Genomic DNA, 23,818 nt, shown 5'->3' with positions numbered 1-23,818 from the left:
TGGCCCAGCTCCAGAACCAACCTTGGCCATGTCGGTTTAGCCACAGAGGAGCAGGGCTGGCCCAGTAGTCTAGTGAGCCAGGCTCGTTTCCATGGCAACCAGGAAGCCCCTGCAGATGAGGGGGGCATCCTAGGGAACAAGTTGTGTTTCAAGGACAAGGTGAACAGCGTCCATCACATGTGCAGTGAGTCACTGTTTTCCATTCTTGCTTACATGCAACCCTATCAAATGCCCAGCCTGACCCTATCTTACACCCCGCCTTCCACTCCGCCTCTCCCCGCGATCCTCAAGTGACGCCTCCCACAGTTTACTTTCAAAAAACATTTTATTTTATTCATAACATGTTTTAAAAAAAAAAAAATCCTCCCTCCCCCTGGAAATACCTAAAAAAATAAACAAAATCCAAACCCCCCACCCTGCCCCTGCCCCACCTCTCCCACCCTCTCCGAATCCAAAATGAAAAAGGAAAAGAAATGTTAAAAGAAAGAGAGGGGGGGGAAAAATAATAATAATAATAACCCAAACCCCCCGAACAAGGCGGTGCACTCCCCCAGAGGGGGGGGGGGGAGTTTACACTGGAGCCGCTGGGAGCGGAACGAGGACCTTCCGGCTACAGAAACCTGCAAAGAAAGACACTCGAAACAGAAACAGAAACACAAAACGGAAACAAAATCGATCACCAAGGAATCTTTGGGCGTGGGGCGGGGAGCCGCGGGTGGAACAGACGAGAGGGGGGCTTGGCGGGGTGGGAGGCAGGCAGGCAGGAGGAGGAGGAGGAGGAGGAAGGAGGGGAAGGGGGAGGAGGGGAGAAGGAAGAGATGGGGAGGGAGGGTAACAAGCAGAACAATTTGGTGTCCTTCCAGAGCCCCGGGGCACTGCCCCCTCCTCCCCCTGGCCTCTGCCCTCACCCACCCTGAGCAGCCCCCGCTGGGTCGGGGACGGGGGAGGAAAAGAGGGGGAGGAAGGCGGAGGGGGCGGGAAGCGGCTTGCAGTCGAGACGCGTCCTTGGTGAAGCCCCGGAGAGGGAGCCGCCCCTGCCCCACTCCCCGGGCACCCCCCACTCCCCGCCAGTAGCAGGTCCCTCCTCAGCAGAGTTAGTTATGGGAATTTCCCCCCTTCCACAGTATCGCTCTCTTTTTCTTTTTTTTTTTAAATATTTTTTTTTTTCCATCAAGGTCATCTTCTTTTTTTCCTCTTTTTTTTAAATTCTTTTTTTTTTCCTTCTTTCTTTTTTTTTTTCCTCTCCTCCTAATACACACTTTTTTTTAGTAAGGGGAATACCATGACGTCGCTCTAGCCCGGCCCCTGGAAGAAAGAAGGAGAGTCATGTGTTAACCCAGCCACCGGCCCCCTCCTCAGCACCCCCGGGGTCCCCAGCCGCCCCCGCCCCCCGACTCCTCCGGCTCTGCCACGGCTTCCGTCGGCTTCCCAACCCGTTATCTGGAAGGGGGGGGGGGGGGGTTTCAGACCCCTGAAACCTTCAAACCCAGTAGAGGTCCAGGCATGAGGGGGAAAGCAGAGGTGGTGGGAAAGGGAAGAGTCACCTACAGGACTCCCAAATGGGTGATGGCAAAGCAGGGTGCGGGGAAGCCGGGGGGAGGGTTCTCGGTAGAGAATGGGGGCAGGCACCAGCGGCCCATCTGCAGCAGCCCAAATGAGGAGGGGGGAGCGGTCCGTGGAGGGTCCAAGAAGGAAAAGGGGATGGGGGGTGGGGGAGAAGGAAAGGTGCCCTCGGGATACGTGGGTCTAAAGCCCCCAACCTGGAGCACTGCAACCCCAAATCCCACCCTCGCGGTTCTGGAGAATTCGCTTTCCGACACCTCCCAGGCCTAGCTACTGTGGTGGCCTCGCTGCTCCCGAGTGGTCTGGGAAGTTCCCACACCTTCCCCGTCACCAGAGCCTCCCAAGAAGCCCAGGACACAGGGTCCTCGGGGACCGGGCCGGCTTCGGCCGCCCAGTCGGGACGCCAGTGGAAATGGGCACCTGCTGGGGGTGGGGCGGGGCCCGGCCCCACCAACCAGGCCCGCCTGGTCACACTCCGTCCTAGCGGAAGGGAGGGTGGGCAAGGAGCCCAGGACGGGTGCCCATGGAGGGCACAGGCAGGAGGGGCGGCCCAGTGGGAGCCGCCCCGGTCACCGGTTTCCCAGCCCCCACCCTCACCTCCCACAGTCGGGGGGAAAGCGGGAGAGGGAGGGCTTTCCGGAGCAGAGGGGCAGACTGGCGGGGGGGGGGGGGGGGGGGGCAGCCCACGCGCCAGGTTGAGTCCCGAGGCGCGTGGAGGGGAGCAGCCCCATCTATCCTGACCTGTAGACGCGACCCCGGGGCCTGCTGTTGAAGCCGCTGTAGAAGCGGGCACGGGAGCTGCTGTAGTTGGCGGCTCGGGCCCGGAAGCGGGCGCGGGGGAACCCCCGGTCTGTAGTGCTGATCCCCGGCCGGTTGGTCCGTTTCGGTATCACCTGCGGGCGGGAAGCGGGAGGGGGTCAGGAGGACGGTCGGTCCGCCATCAGTGACCCGAGGACAGCCACCGAAGGCCCGGGGCTCACCTTGATCTGTCGTCCTCTGAAGAGAGACTCGTCTAAGGCCATGGACGTCCTCACCGATTCTTTGTCTGAAAATTCAATGTACGCGAACCTGGCCAGAGAGGACAGACAGAAGCAACCTCACGCTGAGTTCACCCTCTCAGCATTAGACCTAAAACACGAGATTGTCGTGTTTTTTTTTTTAAAAAGGTGTTTATGCACTTACTATGTGCCAAGCACTAGGGTGAGCGCTAGGGTAGGTACAAAATAAGCAGTTTGGACACAGCAATGTCGCATGTGGGACTCACAGTCTTCACCCCCATTTTATTAAGAGGTAACAGGTATGTCACGCAGCAGACAAGTGGCGGAGCCAGAATTAGAACCCAGGTACTCATAATAATAATAATAATAATAATAATAATAATAATAATAATAATAATAATGATAATGATGGCATTTATTGAACGCTTACTATGTGCAAGGCACTGTTCTAAGTGCTGGGGAGGTTACAAGGTGATCTAGTTGTCCCACAGAGGGCTCACCATCTTAATCCCCATTTTACAGATGAGGGAACTGAGGTACAGAGAGTTAAGTGACTTGCCCAAAGTCACACAGCTGACAATTGGTAGAGCCGGGAATCGAATCCATGAACTCTGACTCCAAAGCCCATGCTCTTTCCACTGTGCCTGTGCTCCTTCCACCAGGACACGCTGTTTCTCCAACTACTTCTAACTCTATTATCCTACTCCAAACACTTAGTACCCTGCGCTGCAGGATAAGTGTCTAATAGATACTTGGACTGTAAACTCACTGTGGGCTCACGTCTACCAGCTCTGTTGAACTGTCCCCTCCCTTGCACTTAATACGGTACCCTGTTTTAAGCGCTCAATAAATACAATTAATGATAAAGACTACGGTATAACAAGTGCTTGGGAAAGGACAACACACCCTGCCCGCAAGGAGCTACCGCTCAAATGGCGCAGATATTTACAAACAAGGAAATGCATTCTGGCGACTAGAGGGAGCGTGACCCAGTGGGAGGCTAGACTCCCGCCCGTCCCCCGCACTCACCCCTTGGGATGTCCGCTGAACTTGTCGCAGAGGATGGTGACGCGGTTGACCGAGCCGCAGCCGTGAAAATGGGCTTCCAGCTCCTCCGCTGTCGCGCCATAGTCCACCTGTGCGGAGAAGGAGACGGAGAGAGAGAAAGCGCATCATGGGAGTGTTGCTCCAGGGGCCCGGGGAGCCGATGTACCTCACTTCCCGGCCACCTGCCCACCGCCACTGCCCAGAACCTGCCCCATCAGGCTCCTCCTGGCACACTGGGAACCACCGTACTCACATTGCCCACATAGATGGATCGCGCATCTGCTTCCATCTTCTCCTCAATCGACATGATTACCGGGCCAGCTGAGGGTCAGAGCAAAACAGTCAGAGGGGGACGTCACCCTTCGCTCCATGGCAGCCCCCCACCCTCCCCCAGTAACCAAGGGAACAGGAAGGAGGTGGGGGGGAGTACCCTGAACCTGGATCCCATCTGTCACCAAGCAAACAAGACTGGCAGTCTGTCAATCATATTTACTGAGCGCTTACTCTATGCAGACCCGTTCTAAGTACAATATAACAGACATTCTCTGCCCACAACAAGCTTGCAGTCTAGGGAACGAGCTTACAGTCTGGAGGGTAGCAAGACCTCCACCTGGAAAGCCCAGGCGTGAAATGGCTCTAGTAGGGCAGGGAAAAGCCCTGAGGCAGGAAAAGCCCCCATTTCCCCTAACCACAAGGTAGCCCACCCCACAGGCCCCGGGAAGAGGAGTTCCAGGGAATTTCCGTCACCCGACTCTCTCCCCCTCTCCCCATGTGTCAGGGGCATGCGGTGCCTGCCCACCCCCCACCCCACGGCAGCTGCTCACTCACCGTTGCCCGGGGGCGGACTCATGTTCATCTGTTTCTCCACTTCATTCTGCAGCTCCTTCAGCTTCTCGGCCTCCTCTTCCATCTCCCGCACTCGGGCCTTGATCGCCTCCAGCTCCTGCAGGGGATCAGAGGAGGAGGAGTGGGAGTTTAGAAACAGCCGTGCCCTCCTCGGTGACAGCCAGGAAGGAGCCAGTCCCTCAGTGGTACTTATTGAGCGCTTATTAGATGCTGAACACTGTGGGCTTGAGAGAACGTGAGACGAGACACACATCCCTGGCCCATGAGGGGTTTACAGGGTGCCGAGCGCTGTACTGAGCGCTTGGGAAAGTACCAAGTTCCCTCATCTGTAAAATGGGGGTTAAGACTGGGAGCCCCACGTGGGACAACCTGATTACCTTATATCTACCCCAGCTCTTCGAACAGTGCTTGGCACAAAATAAGCGCTTAACCAACACCACCATCATTATTATTACGAGACTGAAATGTTCCAGGGCCCATGAGGGGTTTACAGGGTAGGGAAACAGCGTGGCTCAGTGGAAAGATTGCGGGCTTGGGTTCTAATCCCAGCTCTGCCACTTGTCGGCTGTGTGACTTTGGGCAAGGCACTTCACTTCTCTCTGCCTCGGTTCCCTCATCTGGAAAATGTGTGACTTTGAGCAACTCACTTCTCTGTGCCTCAGTTCCCTCATCTGGAAAATGGGGGTGAAGACTGGGAGCCCCACGTGGGACCTCTTGACCTTGTATCCCTCCCAGCACTTAGAACAGTGCTTGGCACATAACAAGTGCTTAACAAATACCATCAATATTGTTATTCTAGAGTTCAGAAGGCCTCAAGCTCTAGCACTTGGCCATCACATCATTATTATTATTATTATTACTACAGAGTTCAGCTTAGTACAGTGCCTGGCTCATAGTAGGCACTTAACAAATACCATCAATATTATTCTAGAGTTCAGAAGTACTAAGCTCTGGCACTTAGTACAATGCTTGGCCCATACCAGGCGCTTAGGAGATATCATCAATGTTATTCTAGAGATCAGGAGGCCTGGAGCTATAGCTAAGCTATAGCGCTTAGTACAGTGCCCATAGTAGGCACTTAAACACATCATTATTATTATTCCTACAGAGTTCAGTTTAGTACAGTGCCTGGCTCATAGTAAGTGCTTAAATACCATCAATATTATTCTAGAGTTCAGGAGGCCTCAAGTCCAGCGCTTAGCACAGTGCCTGGCCCATAGCAGGTGCTTAAACACATCATTATTATTATTACTACTACAGAATTCAGCTTAGTACAGTGCCTGGCTCATAGTAAGCGCTTAAATACCATCAATATTATTCTAGAGTTCAGGAGGCCTCAAGTCCAGCGCTTAGCACAGTGCCTGGCCCATAGCAGGCGCTTAAACACATCATTATTATTATTATTATTACTACAGAGTTCAGCTTAGTACAGTGCCTGGCTCATAGTAGGCGCTTAACAAATACCATCAATATTATTCTAGAGTTCAGGTGTACTAAGCTCTGGCACTTAGTACAATGCTTGGCTCATAGCAGGCACTTAAATACTACCACCATTATTATTACAGAGTTGGGGAGGCCTGGAGCTCTAGTGCTAAGTAGTGCCTGGCCCATAGTAAGCGATTTTAACAAATAGCATCAATATCATTCTAGAGTTCAGGAGGCCTAAACCTTTAGTGCTTAGCACAGTGCCTGGCTCACAGTAGGCGGTTAAATACATGATTATTATGATTATTATCCTAAAATTGAGGAGGGCTGAAGCTTTAGCGCTTAGCACAGTACCTGGCTCATGGTAGGCGGTTAAATACATGATTATTATGAATATTACCCTAAGATTGAGGAGGCCTGGAGCTCTAGCGTTTAGCACAGTACCTGGACTACAGTAGGCAGTTAAATACATGACTATTATGATTCTTATCCTAGAGTTTAAGAGGCCTGGAGGCGTAGCACTCAGGACAGAGTCTGTCCCATGGTAGGTTGAGAAGCAGCGTGGCTCAGTGGAAAGAGTATGGGATTCAGTCAGTGATCACGAGTTCCAATCCCGGCTCCGCCACTTGTCAGCTGGGTGACTTTGGACAAGTCACTTCGCTTCTCTGGGCCTCAGTTCCCTCATCTGTAAAATGGGGATAGAAGACTGTGAGCCCCCCGTGGGACACATTCCCTACCCACAACAAGCTCTCACTCTAGAGGGTGCTTAGCACTCGGTAAGCATTTAATAAATGGCATTCTGGAGAAAACACTCCCATTGGAGTAGAAAAGGAGAGAGAAATGGCTCTATGAGAACCAGATCACCTGATCACCTTGTATCCCCCCCCCGCCCCCCGCGCTTAAAACAGTGCTTTGCACATGGTGAGGACTTAATAAATGCCATCATTATTATTCTCTGGGCCTCAGTTCCCTCATCTGTAAAATGGGGATAGAAGACTGTGAGCCCTCCGTGGGACAACCTGATCACCTTGTATCCACCCCCCGCGCTTAAAACAGTGCTTTGCACATGGTAAGGGCTTAATAAATGTCATCATTATTATTCTCTGGGCCTCAGTTCCCTCATCTGTAAAATAGGGAATTAAGACTGTGAGCCCCACGTGGGACAACCTGATGACCTTGTATCGCCCCCCAGCGCTTAAAACGGTGCTTTGCACATAGTAAGCACTTAATAAATACCATCATTATTATTATTCTCTGGGCCTCAGTTCCCTCATCTGTAAAATGGGGAAGACTGTGAGCCCCACAACCTGATCACCTTGTATCCCTCCAGTGCTTAAAACAGTGCTTTGCACATAGTAAGCGCTTAAGAAATGCCATCATTATTATTATTATTATTATTATTTTCTGGGCCTCAGTTCCCTCATCCGTAAATCCCGGCTCCGCCAATTGTCAGCTGTGTGACTATGGGCAAGTCACTTCACTTCTCTGGGCCTCAGTTCCCTCATGTGCAAAATGGGAATGAAGACTGTGAGCCCCACAACCTGATGCCCTTGTATCCCCCCCAGCGCTTAGAACAGTGCTTTGCACACAGTAAGCGCTTAATAAATGCCATCATCATTATTATTATTCTCTGGGCCTCAGTTCCCTCATCTGTAAATCCCGGCTCCGCCAGTTGTCAGCTGTGTGACTTTGGGCAAGTCACTTCACTTCTCTCTGCCTCGGTTCCCTCATCTGCAAAATGGGGAATTAAGACTGTGAGCCCCACGTGGGACAACCTGATCACCTTGTCTCCCCCGCCAGTGCTTAGAACAGTGCTCTGCACATAGTAAGCGCTTAATAAGTACCACCATTATTAATCTTAATTTCTGGGCCTCAGTTGCCTCATCTGTAAATCCGGGCTCCACCAATTGTCACCTGTGTGACTTTGGGCAAGTCACTTCACTACTCTGGGCCTCAGTTCCCTCATCTGCAAAATGGGGAATTACGACTGTGAGCCCCACGTGGGACAACCTGATCACCTTTAAGTCACTTCACTTCTCTGGGCCTCAGATCCCTCATCTGCAACATGGGGGTGAAGACTGGGAGCCCCACGTGGGACCTGTTGACCTTGTACCCCTCCCAGCACTTAAAACAGTGCTTGGCACATAATAAGCGCTTAATGCCATCATCATTATTATTATTCTCTAGGCCTCAGTTTCCTCATCTGCAAAATGGTGAACAAATACCATCAATATTGTTATTCTAGAGTTCAGAAGGCCTCGACCTCTAACACTTGGCCCATACCGGGCGCTTCAGAGATACCATCAACAGGGCTGAACTCTGGGCCTCAGTTCCCTCCTCTTTAGACGGTGAGCCCCACCACCTGTAGAACCATAGTAGGCGCTTAATAAACGAGAAGCAGCGTGGCTCCGTGGCAAGAGCCCGGGCTTTGGAGTCAGAGGTCACGGGTTCAAATCCCGGCTGCGCCAACTGTCGGCTGGGTGACTTTGGGCCTTCTCCGGGCCTCAGCTACCCCATCTGTAAAACGGGGATGAAAACTGCGAGCCCCCGGTGGGCCAACCTGATCACCTTGTAACCTCTCCCAGCGCTTAGAACAGTGCTTGGCACATAGTAAGCGCTTAAGAAATGCCATTATTGCTGTCATCATTAGAGAAGCAGCGTGGCTCAATGGAAAGAGCCCGGGCTTTGGAGTCGGAGGTCATGGGTTCGAATCCCGGCTCCGCCAACTGTCGGCTGGGTGACTCTGGGCCTTCTCCGGGCCTCAGCTACCCCATCTGTAAAACGGGGATGAAAACTGCGAGCCCCCGGTGGGCCAACCTGATCACCTTGTAACCTCCCCCGGCGCTTAGAACAATGCTTGGCACATAGTAAGCGCTTAAGAAATGCCATCATTGCTGTCATCATTAGAGAAGCAGCGTGGCTCAATGGAAAGAGCCCGGGCTTTGGAGTCGGAGGTCATGGGTTCGAATCCCGGCTCCGCCAACTGTCGGCTGGGTGACTCTGGGCCTTCTCCGGGCCTCAGCTACCCCATCTGTAAAACGGGGATGAAAACTGCGAGCCCCCGGTGGGCCAACCTGATCACCTTGTAACCTCTCCCAGCGCTTAGAACAGTGCTTGGCACATAGTAAGCGCTTAAGAAATGCCATTATTGCTGTCATCATTAGAGAAGCAGCGTGGCTCAATGGAAAGAGCCCGGGCTTTGGAGTCGGAGGTCATGGGTTCGAATCCCGGCTCCGCCAACTGTCGGCTGGGTGACTCTGGGCCTTCTCCGGGCCTCAGCTACCCCATCTGTAAAACGGGGATGATAACTGCGAGCCCCCGGTGGGCCAACCTGATCACCTTGTAACCTCCCCCAGCGCTTAGAACAATGCTTGGCACATAGTAAGCGCTTAAGAAATGCCATTATTGTCGTTATCATTAGCGAAGCAGCGTGGCTCAAAGGAAAGAGCCCGGGCTTTGGAGTCGGAGGTCATGGGTTCGAATCCCGGCTCTGTCCGCTGTGTGACTTTGGGCAAGTCACTTCACTGGGCCTCAGTTCCCTCATCTGGAAAATGGGGATGAAGACTGGGAGCCCCCCATGGGACAACCTCTTCACCTTGTTACCTCCCCAGCGCTCAGAACAGTGCTTGGCACATAGTAAGCGCTTAACAAATTAGCCATTATTGTCGTTATCCTTAGTAGTAGGTGAGGGGGAAGGGGCAGCCGCGGCCCGTTCCCGGCCTGACCGGGTCCTCGATGGCTCCGTCGGCGGGGTCCCCGTCGCCGAGGCCGGGCTCCTCGTCGTCGTCGTGGGGCCCGGGGCCCGAGGGGGGCGGCGGAGGCGGCGGCGGCGGCGGCGGCGGGGCCCGAGGCGGGGCCCGAGCCCGAGGGTCCGGGGGCCCCCGCGGGCAGGGGGCCGGGGCCGGGGCCGGCGGGGGCTGCGGTCGCCACGGCGCCGGGCGGGTCCGGGGCCGGCGGGGCGGGGGCCGGCGCGTCCTCGAGCAGCAGCTCCTCCTCGTCGTCGTCGTCGTCGTCCTCGTCGTCGTCGTCCTCGTCGGGCTCCAGCTCCTCCGCCTCCAGCCCGTTGCCGTAGTCGGCGGCGGCGCGGCGGCGGCCTCCTCCCGCTCTTCTTCCTCCCGCCGCCGCTCCCGCTCCCGCTCCTCCTCCTCCGGGCGGGGCCCCGTCACCGGCCTCTCCGCCGGGCCCGGGCCCAAGATGGCGCCGGCGGCGGCCCGGCCCGGACCCTCGGCCGCCCGCACCGCCCGCCGCCGCCGCCGCTCCGCCCGCTCCTCCCGCCGCTCCCGCCGCCGCCGCCGCCATCGCCGCTCGCTCCGACTGCCGCCCGCCCGCCCCGCGCCCATTGGGCAGCGCCGCCGGGCGCCCATTGGCCCGGGCGCCCGTCCGTCACCCCGCGCCCGCGCCCCCATTGGGCTGGGGCGCCCGTCCGTCAAACCGGCGCTCCAATCCGGGGCGGGGGGACGCGGCCTTCTCCCCGCCTTCCCCTCCCCACAGCGCCCTGAATCTATTCAGTCGCTTGAGCGCTTACGGTGTGTGGGAACCAGTTGGTTCCCATCACCGTTCTAAGCGCTGGTGGGGGGATACAAGGTGATCAGGTGGTCCCACGTGGGTCACACAGTCTTCAGCCCCATTTTACAGATGAGGGAACTGAGGCACAGATCATTATTATTATTATTGTTGTTGTTATTATTATTATTATCTGGAACTGAGGCCCAAAGTATTATTATTATTATTAAGCGCTCACTATGCGCAAAGCACTGTTCTAAGCGCTGGGGGGGATACCAGGTGATCAGGTTGTCCCACGTGGGGCTCACAGTCTTCATCCCCATTTTACAGATGAGGGAACTGAGGCCCAGAGAATAATAATAATAATTATTATTATTATTATTTATAATTATAATTATTATATATTATTATATATAATATATTATATATAATATTATATATTATATCTAATTGTATATCATACATTATATATAATTATATTATATATTATATTATATATTATAATGATTATAATTATTATTATCTGGAACTGAGGCCCAGAGAATTATTATTATTATCATTATTAAGCACTCACTATGTGCAAAGCACTGTTCTAAGCGCTGGGGGGGATACAAGTTGATCAGGTTGTCCCACATGGGGCTCACAGTCTTCATCCCCATTTTACAGATGAGGGAACTGAGGCCCAGGGAATAATAATAATAATTACTATTATTATTATCTGGAACTGAGGCCCAAAGAGTTATTATCATTATTAAGCACTCACTATGCACAAAGCACTGTTCTAAGCGCTGGGGGGGATACCAGGTGATCAGGTTGTCCCACGTGGGGCTCACAGTCTTCATCCCCATTTTACAGTTGAGGCAACTGAGGCCCAGAGAATAATAATAATAATTATTATTATTATTATTATCTGGAATTGAGGCCCAGAGAATAATAATAATAATAATAATTATTATTATTATCTGGAATTGAGGCCCAGAGAATTGTTGTTATTATTATTACTAAGTGCTCACCATGCGCAAAGCACTATTCTAAGCGCTGGGGGGATACAAGGTGATCAGGTTGTCCCACGTGGGGCTCACAGTCTTCATCACCATTTTACAGATGAGGGAACTGAGGCACAGAGAATAATAATAATTTATTTTTATTTTTATTATTATTATTATCTGGAACTGAGGCCCAGAGAATTATTATTATTATTAAGCGCTCACTATGTGCAAAGCACTGTTCTAAGTGCTGGGGGGGATACAAGGTGATCAGGTTGTCCCATGTGGGGCTCACAGTCTTCATCCCCATTTTACAGGTGAGGGAACTGAGGCCCAGAGAATAATAATTGTTATTATTATTATTACTTCAGCCCCATTTTACAGATGAGGGAACTGAGGCACAGAGAATAATAATAATTATTATTATTATTATTAAGCACTTACTATGCACAAAGCACTGTTCTAAGCACTGGGGGATACAAGGTGATCAGGTTGTCCCACACGGGGCTCACAGTCTTCAGCCCCATTTTACAGCTGAGGGAACTGAGGCCCAGAGAATAATAATAATAATAAATATTATTATTATCTGGAACTGAGGCCCAGAGAATTATTATTATTATTATTAAGCGCTTTCTGTGTGCAAAGCACTGTTCTAAGCCCTGGGGGGGGATACAAGGTGATCAAGTTGTCCCACGTGGGGCTCACAGTCTTCAGCCCCATTTTACAGATGAGGAAACTGAGGCCCAGAGAATAATAATAATAATGATAATTATTATTATCTGGAACTGAGGCCCAGAGAATTATTATTATTATTATTAAGCACTCACTATGTGCAAAGCACTGTTCGAAGCGCTGGGGGGATACAAGGTGATCAGGTTGTCCCACGTGGAGCTCCCAGTCTTCATCCCCATTTTACAGATGAGGGAACTGAGGCCCAGAGAATTATTATTATTATTATTATTATTATTATTATTATTAAGCACTTACTATGTGCAAAGCACTGTTCTAAGCACTGGGGTAGATACAAGGTCATCAGGTTGTCCCACGTGGGGCTCACAGTCTTAATCCCCATTTTACAGATGAGGGAACTGAGGCCCAGAGAAGTCAAGTGACTTGCCCAAAGTCACACAGCTGGCAGTTGAACCCCTGCCCTCTGACTCCAAAGCCCGGGCTCTTTCCACTGAGCCACGCTGCTTCTCCTGTACAAGTTGGCAACCTCTAGAGACAGTCCCTACCCAACAGCGGGCTCACAGTCTAGAAGGGGGAGACAACAAAACAAAACATATTAGCGAAGTAAAATAAATAGAATATGTAAAGATGCACAATATATTCCTCCCTTCAAAGCCCTACTGAGAGCTCACCTCCTCCAGGAGGCCTTCCCAGACTGAGCCCCCTCCTTCCATTCCCCCTCCCCACAGCAGCTGTATATATGTTTGTACATATTTATTACTCTATTTTACTTGTACGTATTTATTCTATTTATTTTGTTAATGTTCTGTTTTGTTGTCTGTCTCCCCCTTCTAGACTGTGAGCCCGCTGTTGGGTAGGGACTGTCTCTGTATGTTGCCAACTTGTACTTCCCAAGCGCTTAGTACAGTGCTCTGCACACGGTAAGCGCTCAATAAATACGATTGATTGATTGTTGGGTAGGGACCGTCTCTAGATGTTGCCAACTTGTACTTCCCAAGCGTTTAGTACAGTGCTCTGCACACGGTAAGCGCTCAGTAAATACGACTGAATGAATGAATCGGCGTCGCCTCACGCGCCATTAGGCAACCCGCCGGGGGGGTGTCATCCCCTCCTCCCCAGAGGGCGGGCCCCAGGCCCGCTGTGATTGGCTGGAGGCCGCGCGCGCCCCCGCCCCTCGTCGAATCTCGGCTGCCGATTGGCTCCGGCCGGACAGGCTTCGCCCCACGTGACCGGCCTGGCCAAACGGACGCCCCCGGGCTCCGGCTCACGTGATCGAAGGCCGAAGGCGCCGCCATCTTGCCGGCCCTCATGGCCTACTTTAGCCTTCTGGAGGGTGACCCTCCTTTGGGGGGCTACTAGGAGGAAGGGGGAATTGAAAGGAAGGATAATTCGAGAAGGGGTTGCCCCATTTAGTAGTAATAAAGAGAAGTAGAGAAACAGAGAAGCAGCGTGGCTCAGTGGAAAGAGCACGGGCTTTGGAGTCAGGGGTCATAGGTTCAAATCCCGGCTCCGCCAATTGTCAGCTGTGTGACTTTGGGCAAGTCACTTCACTTCTCTGGGCCTCAGTTACCTCATCTGTAAAATGGGGATTAAGACTGTGAGCCCCACGAGGGACAACCTGATCACCTTGTAACCTCCCCAGTGCTTTGCACATAGTAAGCGCTTAATAAATGCCATTATTATTATTATTATTATTATTATGGTATTCAGCGTGGCTCAGTGGAAAGAGCACGGGCTTGGGAGCCAGAGGTCATGGGTTCATTCATTCATTCAATCATAATTACTGTGTGCAGAGCACTGTACTAAGTGCTTGGGAAGTACAAGTTGGCAACATATAGAGACAGTGGGCTCACTGTCTGGAAGGGGGAGACAGAACAAAACAAAACATATTAACAAAATAAAATAAATAGAATAAATATGTACAAATAAAATAAATAGAGCAATAAATACATATAAACATGTACATTTATACAGGTGCTGTGGGGAGGGGAAGGAGGTAAGGTGGGAGGGATGGAGGAGGGGGCTCAGTGTGAGAAGGCCTCCTGGAGGAGGTGAGCTCTCAGTAGGGCCTTGAAGGGTGGAAGAGAGTTAGCTTGGCGGGTTATAACCCTGGCTCTGCCACTTGTCAGCTGTGTGACTTTGGGCAAGTCACTTCATTCTCTGAGCCTTAGTTCCCTCATCTGTAAAATGGGGTTGAAGACTGGGAGCCCCACTTGGGGCAACCTGATCACCGTCTATCCCCCCCCCCCCTCCAATCAGAACAGTGCTTGGCACATAGCAAGCGCTTAACATTGTTATTATCATTATTATTATTAAGCGCTTACTAGGTACCAAGCCCTGTTCTAAGCGCTGGGGTAGATACAAGGCCCACGTGGGGCTCACAGTCTTGATGCCCGTTTTACAGATGAGGTAACCGAGGCCCAGAGAAGTGAAGCAATTTGCCCAAAGTCACACAGCTGAGAAGTGTCTACTTGTTTTGTTGCCTGCCTCCCCCTCCTAGGCTGTGAGCCCATTGTTGGGTAGGGACCATCTCTGTATGTTGCCAATTTGTACTTCCCAGTACAGTGCTCTGCACACACTAAGCGCTCAATAAATACGATTGAATGAATGAATGAAGTGGTGGAGCACGATTAGAACCCATGACCTCTGACTCCCAAGCCCGGGCTCTTTCCGCTAAGCTTGGTAGTCCTCCACGGAATGGCCATTGGCATCGAGCTTCAGGCCCATATCCTAGCTCCACCCCCATGCCTTGGTATTGTCACCCTCGGGTCCCAGAATAGGACATCTCAGACGGATCCTAGCACCATGACTCCAAAGAGTCCCCTTCTTTTACTTTGGTTCTTCATCAATCACCCCCGACTCTTAAATCGCTTACCTCTTCGCTAGGGCTGGCAGGATCCGTGTCCTCTATGGGAGCCATTGCTGTAGTGGCAGAGGAAGAGAAAAGCTGGAACTAAGTTCAAAGCTCCTCGCCACAGGAACTTTTTATGGGCCTCTAAAATGTGTGAAGATGTTTAATTGAGTGAGTTATCACTTCACTCGCAACTCCTCCTGGGTTCACACCAACCCCAAGATTCAACTCCCCTTTCTAGATTTGTCAACCCATAGCTTTTCAACTGCATCCATTTTGATCCTATCTTTTTCCCGACTGCTTCCCTCTTTCAAAGCTCACTCTCTATCCCAAATGACGGATTGCTAGGGACATGGAAAGTTGTTGCAGCGATTTTTAGGAAGGGGGAAAGGACATTTCTGGTGTTCAAGAAGCAATAGCAGCGGAATGCATTCTAAGCAACAGCGGTACTTGTCCAACTCGACCTCTGATGATTGAGAGATGAAAAACTGAAAGTTTACGGTAGGGGGTTGTGGAGTTTTTCCCAGCGACTGATAAGGCTCAAAGATAGTTTACGGACAACCTTGTCTGATTGTTATATTTCATTCATTTATTCATTGAACTGTATTTATTGAGCGCTTACTGTGTGTACAGCACTGTACTAAACGCTTGGGAAGTACAAATCGGTAACGTACAGAGACGGTCCCTACCCAACAACGGGCTCACAGTCTAGAAATACATTTGTTTGTTATTTTGTACGTTTCTTGTTATACTGTACTGTCCCAATCGCTTAGTGCAGTGCTTTCCACACAGTAAGCGCTCAATAAATACCACTGACTGACTCTCTCCCCAGCCCTTGGCCTGCTGGATTTAGATGGGCAATAAACTCCCAGCTCATACACAGGAATTTCCGCTCAGCAACCAGCTGCGCTCTCCATCCCCCCCATCTTACCTCCTTCCCTTCCCCACAGCACCTGTATATATGTATATATGGTTGTACATATTTATTACTCTATTTATTTATTTTACTTGTACATATCTACCCTATTTATTTTATTTTGTTAGTATGTTTGGTTTTGTTTTCTGTCTCCCCCTTTTAGACTGTGAGCCCACTGTTGGGTAGGGACTGTCTCTATAGGTTGCCAATTTGTACTTCCCAAGCGCTTAGTACAGTGCTCTGCACATAGTAAGCGCTCAATAAATACGATTGATGATGATGATATTGTGGATGGGTGTCTGACACGAAGCTGAGATGGAGGCCCATCTAGAAGGCAAACTCGTCCCCCAGACTGTAAGGTCGTTGTGGGCAGGGAGTGCGTCTGTTACACTGCACTCTCCCAAGCGCTCAGTACAATGCTCTGCACACCATAAGCGCTCAATAAATACGACGGACTGACCTGGAAGTAGTGGTGCCACCCCTGCGGCTTCTCCAGGGCGACTGCTGGATTTAGATGGGAATTTCTGCTAAGCAACAAGCTGCATTGATACGGTGTATATGTGGCCGACAGAAAGCCACGATCCATTCATTCATTCAATCGTATTTATTGAGCGCTGTGTGCAGAGCACTGTACTAACGGCTTGCTTAGCTTAGTACAGCGCTTGCTTAGGATCCAGGCCCCTCTAGACTGTAAATTGGTTGCAGGTGGAGAATGTGCCTGTTGTCATCTCCCAAGCGCTTAGCACAGAGCTCTGGCTCTGCGCAAGGTAAGCGCTCAATAAACACATTAATTGATTGAATCCGCCCCCCGACCTTCCCACCACCTGCTAGGAAGCCGAGCTTCAGTTGGCTAAAATCTCCGGATGGAGTACAGAAGGGTTACCACTCTGGCTCCGATGAAAGAGTCAAGTTAAAACATGAGCCCTGCCGTTATTCACTCATTCATTCAATCGTATTTACTGAGCGCTTACTGTGTGCACAGCACTGGACTAAGCGCTTGGGAAGTACAAGTCGGCAACATAGAGAGACGGTCCCGACCCAACAGAGGGCTCACAGTCTAGAAGGGGGAGACACATAACAAAACATATTAACAAAATAAAATAAATAAAATAAATACCTGACCATTACTCGGTCAGACCAGTGCCAACAAAAATAAAAAACGTGGGCTCGGGCCACCCACCTGCTTTGTCATCAATCGTATTTATTGAGCGCTTACTGTGTGCAGAGCACTGTACTAAGCGCTTGGGAAGTACAAGTTGGCAACATTTATATCAGCGCTTTGTGATGTTGCATTCCTACCTGTCGTCGAACTCGTCGCGGCAGGTGTGGAGCTGGAATGCAAGTGAGAGTGCGTAAGTGATGCTACACATTCCAGAATCCACAGAAGCAGCGTGGCCTAGTGGAAAGACCATGGGTCTGAGAGTCCACAGGTCCCGGGTTCTAATCCTGGCTCTGCCATGTGTCTGCTGTGTGACCTTAGGTAAGTCGCTTCACTTCTCTGTACCTCAGTTACCTCAACTGTAAAATAGGGATCATGACTGGGAGCCTTATATGGGACATGGGGCTGTGTCCCACCTTATATCTACCCAGCACTTAGAACAGTGCTTGGCACATAGTAAGCGCTTAACGAATACCACATTTATTATTATAATCCGCTCCCTTGCCCAGGTTCCTCGCTCCTGAAATCTCAGGACGGAGGCTCACAGACCATCTGTTTCCGTCGCCACACATCCCTCTGCCCTGGTTTTCGAGTCCACAGACCCTGCTCAGTTGGTCTCATTAAACTGGTAGGTTTTATTCTTTTACATTTTTAATACAGCCAGTACATATTACACAAAAATAAAAGTCAAATGAACCCGGTATTTATAAATTATTAAATAAAAATACAGGAATATATTTATATTTATATAACTTTTTCTTTTAAACTAGCCAAGTCCATTCTCGCGCCGCTTTTTACTTGGAAAAAGAAGAAAAACAATGAGTGTGTCCTGGTGGGGGGGGCGAGGGTTGGAAGCGGGGCGGAGGGGAGAGAGCGGGAGCTCCTTGAGCCGAGCCGCCCCTCGGTCACCGTCGCCCCGCTTCACCCGCGGCCCAAGCAAAGCCCCGTGAGCTCTAGGTAGCGGGAAGCGGGAAACAGACGCCCCGGCCTCTCTGGCTGTTTCATCTTTTGACCCAAAAGAATAAAAATAAAAATAAATGGCACCTGGAGGTTGTAGGTCTTTTTCCCCTTTTTACGAAACGGATTAAAAACCAGGGAGCCACATCCGGCCTGCGTCTCCCGGGAGTCGGTAGAGTTGAAGGGAACAGGCCGGAAGGCCCTGGGGTTTCTTGGTCTTTGAACTGCCAGATTTTCCCTGGCAGGAGCCCACCGCCCCGGAGGGCTTCCCCTGCCTCTGCATTCGGGAAGGGGAAATGGGTACAAACCTGCCCCGGGGGTGGAGGGGGGAGTCCCACCGGGTGCTAAGCCTAGGCTCCTGTGAAAGGCAACCTCTGGAGCCCGCCTCCCGGTGTGGGAGAAGTTTGGCAGCGGGTCGGTTTTTTTTTCCCCGTTATCTCTGGTCCCTGGGAGCCGGGGAGGGTGGAGGAGCTCTGGGCCGCTGTCGATGTGGGGTGTGGGAGGGAAGGTGGAGGACAGAGGTCTGGATTGGGGAGGAGAGGAGCACGAGACTCTAGTTGATCTCGGTTTCTCCATCAGCAGGCCCCTCTCTGACAGGATAGCGAACCAACGGAGGGCTCTGGCGGGGTGGGGGGTGGTCGACCGGCCTGCCCCCGTGGTTTAGCAAGGAGGCTCCCCTCCCCTCCGGCAGGCCTCAAAAGCAAAAGTTTGGATTAAAACACCTGAGGCCAAGGTTGGTCCCAACAAATGCCACATTCTGGAACCAAGTACGGTCTCTGCCCAGAAGAGACGACTGTGTCTTTCGTTGTTGTTGTTTTTTTTTTTTTTGTGGCTGAGCGGTCAGCGCTCTAGATCGCAGGCCGGGCTCTGGAGTACGTACAGGGTGGTTTGGAGTCGGCGTTTGAGCAGCAATTTTAGCACCTTGGGAAGTGCAGCAGCAAAGTCTAGCTTGGGGGAAGTAGCCGAAGGGAAAAGTTACTTCTCCCAAAGAGAGAATTGGGTCCTGGATCCGTTCTAGGTATTTTCTGGATTTTTTTTTTTTTTAGGGGGGGAAGGGTCCTGCTCCACCCTCTGGGATACAGTCGAGCGATACCCACCTACCCGCCCGGCTCGCCTCCACGTTTTCCGATCTCGCCGCACACTCTAGAACCCATCCGCAGGGCCCTTAATCTAGCAGCGGCCTCGCCCACTGCATAGTATGGGCTGGGTTCTAGAGCCCGCCTCCTCCTCCCTCGCCCCTCATCCCCCCGGGAGGGATGCTGATTCAATCCCACAGAGCCCCAGGGCCCGTAATCCGGGTCTGGGAATCCCGGTCCGCGCTAGTGTCCTCGACCCCTGCTCCTAGAGGGCCCGCTTCTGCCCTCGGGTAGTGTTTCGGCATCGGTGGGGGAGTTCCCGGGTAGGAGGGCTTGTGGGGGTGGGTCCTGCCGGCCTCCAGTAGGAAGTCGGGGAGAGGGCAGCTGGGGGTCCCGAGGACCCCCAGCCACGCCGTCCGGTCAAAGCCCCCACGGGGCAGCAGCAAGGACGGCGGGCAAGAATGCAGGGAGGAGGGCTCGGCTAGAGCCCGGCCCCCCCCGCCGGACACACTCACTCCTGCTGTTCCCAGCTGGACAGCCCCCTTACCTACACACACTCCGACACCCATCCCGAACCAGAGCCGTGTACACCGCCTGCTCCCCGTCCCGACAGACGTTTCTTTCCCCGGCCTCACACCCTGGTCTTCCCAGCCTTGGTTCTGCTGGCTGTGACTCCGGCCCGCCCGTTTCCGTCCACCCGCGCCCCCGCCTCAGAGCGTCACATCCAGCCGCGTCCCCCCCCCCGAAACCGGAGTCACGGCCGGAGGAGGACCAGACCGTAGGCCCAGGCTCGAGGACCAATCGGGTCAAATGGGCAGGGCTGGGCTGCCCCTCGGGTCCCCGGGCCTGGCCTCCCCATGTCCGTTTAGAGCCGGGACCGGCTGGGAAAGCCGTGGAGAGATGACCTCGAGGACCCGTGTCCCCGCGGCACAGCCCCTCCTGGAAATGGGCCCAGACCCCCGGACTTGGGTCTGACCCAGCGAGCGGAGGCCCGGGGCTGTGCCGGGACGGACGGGGAAATTTTTTTCGGCCTGTGCAGGGCTCTGACTGAATCTTCTGCTTCGACCCCCTCCCATACCACCACCCCCCCTGCCCCGACCTACCGGTGCGTCCCTCCCGTCTCTCCGGCTCTACCTCCTCTCTCCCCCGGGCTCCCTCGCGTCTCCCATTCCTCACTTTCCCTATCCCACCCCCCTGTCACCCCACCCGCGCTCTTCCTCTCCCAAGTCCACCCCTATCCCCCCCGTCACTGGCCTATCTCCCGGGGGCTCTCCCCACCCGCTCCCTGCTCTCCTTGCCCAGAGGCCGCTCCGGACTCCTCGTCCGGGCCGGGCGCTCACTTGCTCGCGAAGAAGGCCCCGACGGTCACCAGGGCTCCCAGCGCCACGGCCCCCGTCAGCACGGTCCGCACGGAGGCCCAGTTCCCCTCCCGTAGGCGCCGGGCGTCCTCCAGGGCCCCGTCCCCATACAGGGCCGTGAACTCCGCCTGTGGAAGAGAAGGGAGGAAGGATGGGGGGGAGGAGGAGGAGGAGGAGGAAGAGGAGGAGATCCAGTTCTGTCCTCTCCCCAGCTTGTCTGTCTCCCCCTCTAGACAGTAAGCTCGCTGTGGGCAGGGAATGTGTCTGTTATATTGCCCTCTCCCAAGTGTACTAAGGTACAGTGCTCTGCACCCAGAAAGCGTTCAATAAATGACTGACCGCCCCCCTGGCTCGGCCCCACAGCTCATCTCCACCCCCCTCCAGAGACCCCAACGCTTCATTTTGCTCCTCTAGACTGTAAGCTCGTTACGGGCGGGGAATGTGTCTGCCAACTCTGTTATATTCCACTCTCCCAAGTGCTTAGTACGGTGCTGTGCCCTCAGTAAGCGCCCAATAAATACGATGGATTGATTTTGACTGCGGGGCCAAGACTTTTATGGAGGGGGAAATTGGGCCGGGCACGGGAGCAGTACTCCAGGCGACAACAGGTCTTCCTCAGGAGCTGGCATGGAAATGGAAATCATAATAATAATAATAAAGATAACAACAGGGACAATTGTGGCATTTGTTAAGCGCCAAGCACTGATGCAGATACAAACTGGGGCTTTACAGCAGACCCAGGAGAGCTGGGCTGGGTGAGGAGACCCCACGTGGGACTGTGTCCAAACCAGTTTGCTTGTATCCATCCCAGCGCTAGGTACAGTCTCTGGAACATAGAACACCCCCTCTAGACCGTAAGCTCATTGTGGGCAGGGAACGTGTCTGTTTATTGTTATAGTCTACCCTTCCCCGGCGCTTAGTACAGTGCTCTGCACGCTGCAAGTGCTCCCTAAATACAACTGAATGAATGAGACCGGCTCACAGGTGAGTGGAGGGAAGCCTGGGGCTTGAGAAGCAGCGTGGCCCAGTGGAAAGAGCCCGGGTTTTGGAGTCAGAGGTCACGGGTCCAAACCCCGGCTCCGCCAATTGTCAGCTGGGTGACTTTGGGCAAGTCGCTTAACTTCTCTGTGCCTCAGTTACCTCAACTGGGAAATGGGGATGAAGACCGTGAGCCCCCTGTGGGACAACCTGATCACCTTGTAACCTCCCCAGCGCTCAGAACGGTGCTTTGCACACAGTAAGCGCTTAATAAATGCCGTCATTATTATTAATGACCCTAAATGCTAATATTGCGAGGAGGTGATGGCCCCCACCTCTACGCCCAGAGCCCGGTGGGGCCCTCCCCACGCCCCCAGGGTGGCGAGGGCGGCCCTTACCCAGCCCCCACTGCTGCGGATCCAGTCGGCCAGCTGGGTGTCCAGATAGGCCACCATCCAGTCCTGCACCTGCCCCACCAGGGGCTCCATCTCCTTGTTGACGCTCTCGGCGCAGAGCGCGGCCCCGAACACGAAGAAGGCCACCAGCCGGCCCCAGTTGGGCCCCCCCTGGAAGAGCTCGTCCGACACCTGGGTGAAGCGCTGCTGGGCCGAGCCGGGCGTCACGTGGAGCTGGGACGCCAAGTCCGAGAAGGCCCGCCGGAAGCGCGACTCGAACTCGTCCCCGGCGGCCCGCATGGCCCGGTGCAGGGGCTGGGCCGGGGGGCCCTCCCCGGGCCCGGCCCCGCAGGCGAAGCCCTTCTGCCGCAGCTTGTAGCCCACAAAGTCCGCCACCAGGGCCCGGGTGTCTGAGACCGAGGCCGGTGCCGGGGTCGCCATCCGGGGGGCTGCGGGACAGCGGAGGGGGGGAGGACGTGGAGGGACGTTAGGAGGGACGCGGGGTGGGCCCGGACGGGCGGTGGGTGAGCCGGCCGGCAGGGCTTGCGGGTGGGTGGACTGGGCAGGGGAGAGGAGAATTCCGGGCACTTGGCATTAGTCTTTTAGACTGTGAGCCCACTCTTGGGTAGGGACTGTATGTGTTGCCAACTTGTCCTTCCCAAGCGCTTAGTACAGTGCTCTGCACACAGTAAGCGCTCCCTAAATACGATCGATTGATTAGGCCCGAACCAGGCCAAACGGGTCAACTGGCTTTTTCCGTGGAGCCAACGGTGTGGGCACCGTGTCCAACGAGGATGCCTGTCCGCCCCCGCCTGGGTCCAGAAGGCTGAGCGGAGGAGGAGGAGGAGGGTGGTGGGAGGAGGATGGAGCTGCAGGCATGGGGGGCGGTGGAGGGGCTTTGGCAGGGGTGGGACCCTGCCCCCGCCCCCCAGGCTCTCGGAGGAGCAGGGGGCGTTACCTGGAGGAGTGGGGCGGCAGCATCGAGAGGGTGGGGGGCGGAGGGTGGCACTCACCTATTCGGGGGCTCTCCTAGGACACAGCCCTGGCAGATGCCAGCCCCGCCCCGGGGCCTTTCATCCTCAATCCGGAGCTGCACCCTGGAGGAGAGGGGGTGGGAAGGAACAGATATTGGAAGGAGGGAGCCCGGGCCCACCCCCCCTTGCCAGCTGTCTAATAGCTGCTCGCCCCCATCGGGCAACCCTGGGGGGAGGAGGCCGCACCCCAGAAACCCTCCTCCCCAAGTCCTCTTCTTCTTCCTCCTCCTCCTCCCTCTGCCTTCCCCCCCTCCACCCCCTCTGACGGCTCTCACGGGTCAGGCCGCTCCCAGGGCTGGATCTAGGCAGCTTCCTGGTGCAGGAGCAGCAGCAGGAGGAGGAGGAGGGAGGAGGGACAGGGAGAAGGGAGGAGGAGGAGGGGGAGAGGAGGGAAGGGAGGAGGGCCCGGCGCCTGGTGATGATGGGGCAGAGGGATGCGTCCAGGGCTGAGGGGCGGAGGAGGAAAAGGAGGAGCAGGGAGAGGGAGGAGACAGGAAGGAGAGGGAGGAGGGATTGGACTCAATTTGGAGCCAGCTGGAGGGGGATGGATGTGCTGGAGAGGGACAGACAGACAGAGGGGCTGGGGAGGTGCCAAGGCGGCCTGCAGCCGGCCTCCTGGGCCCACAGCTTTCCTCCTGCACCAGCCCGCCTGCCTTCTGCTGGGTGGGCAGCTAAGCCACCACGTTTGAATCCTTCCAACCCCTTTTATCCCGTAATTTCCAAACGGTTTCCCCAGAAAGGTCCTGCCAGGGGATGCCCCGGAAGTGATCTAGGAGGCCGATCCAGGGAGCGTCGGCCAGGGGACCCGGAAAATCCATTGTTTAATGGTATTCGTTATGCGCTTACTATGCGCCAGGCACTGTATTAAGCACTGGGGTAGCTACACTTTAATTAGGTTAGAAGCAGTGTGGCCTAGTGGAAAGAGCCCGGGCCTGAGAGTCGGAAGGACCTGGGTTCTAATCCCGGCTCCGCCGCCTGTCTGCTGTGTAACCTTAGGCAAGTGACTTCACTTAATAATAATAATAATAATAATGTT

General features: G+C 53.8%; 1 protein-coding gene across 3 annotated transcripts; it reads right to left on the bottom strand.

The window, feature by feature from the left end:
- Positions 1-460: 460 nt before the first annotated feature.
- Positions 461-23,240, bottom strand: LOC119920902 (polyadenylate-binding protein 2). Of its 3 annotated transcripts, XM_038741130.1 has the most exons (11): positions 23,058-23,159; positions 22,762-22,845; positions 21,743-22,197; positions 21,497-21,515; positions 6,736-6,751; positions 4,437-4,600; positions 3,862-3,929; positions 3,591-3,697; positions 2,544-2,631; positions 2,305-2,456; positions 461-1,305 (listed from the first exon to the last, which is right to left on the bottom strand). In XM_038741130.1, the coding sequence occupies exons 3-11, from the start codon at positions 22,187-22,189 to the stop codon at positions 1,266-1,268; spliced, it is 1,101 nt and encodes a 366-aa protein (XP_038597058.1). In that variant the 5' UTR covers positions 22,190-22,197; positions 22,762-22,845; positions 23,058-23,159; the 3' UTR covers positions 461-1,265. The 3 variants fall into 3 exon arrangements, with proteins under 3 accessions (XP_038597058.1, XP_038597057.1, XP_038597056.1); XM_038741129.1 differs by lacking the exons at positions 6,736-6,751; positions 21,497-21,515; positions 21,743-22,197; positions 22,762-22,845; positions 23,058-23,159 and adding an exon at positions 9,605-9,710 and having other exon boundaries at positions 464-1,305; positions 4,437-4,551; XM_038741128.1 differs by lacking the exons at positions 461-1,305; positions 2,305-2,456; positions 2,544-2,631; ... (3 more) ...; positions 6,736-6,751; positions 21,497-21,515 and adding an exon at positions 20,262-20,503 and having other exon boundaries at positions 21,752-22,197; positions 23,058-23,240.
- Between the last annotated feature and the right edge of the window lie 578 nt (positions 23,241-23,818).

This window comes from Tachyglossus aculeatus (genome assembly GCF_015852505.1).
Source record: "Tachyglossus aculeatus isolate mTacAcu1 chromosome 12 unlocalized genomic scaffold, mTacAcu1.pri SUPER_6_unloc_1, whole genome shotgun sequence".
In the NCBI taxonomy this organism is placed as follows: Eukaryota; Metazoa; Chordata; class Mammalia; order Monotremata; family Tachyglossidae; genus Tachyglossus; species Tachyglossus aculeatus.
This window is presented reverse-complemented; position numbering and strand designations above follow the sequence as displayed.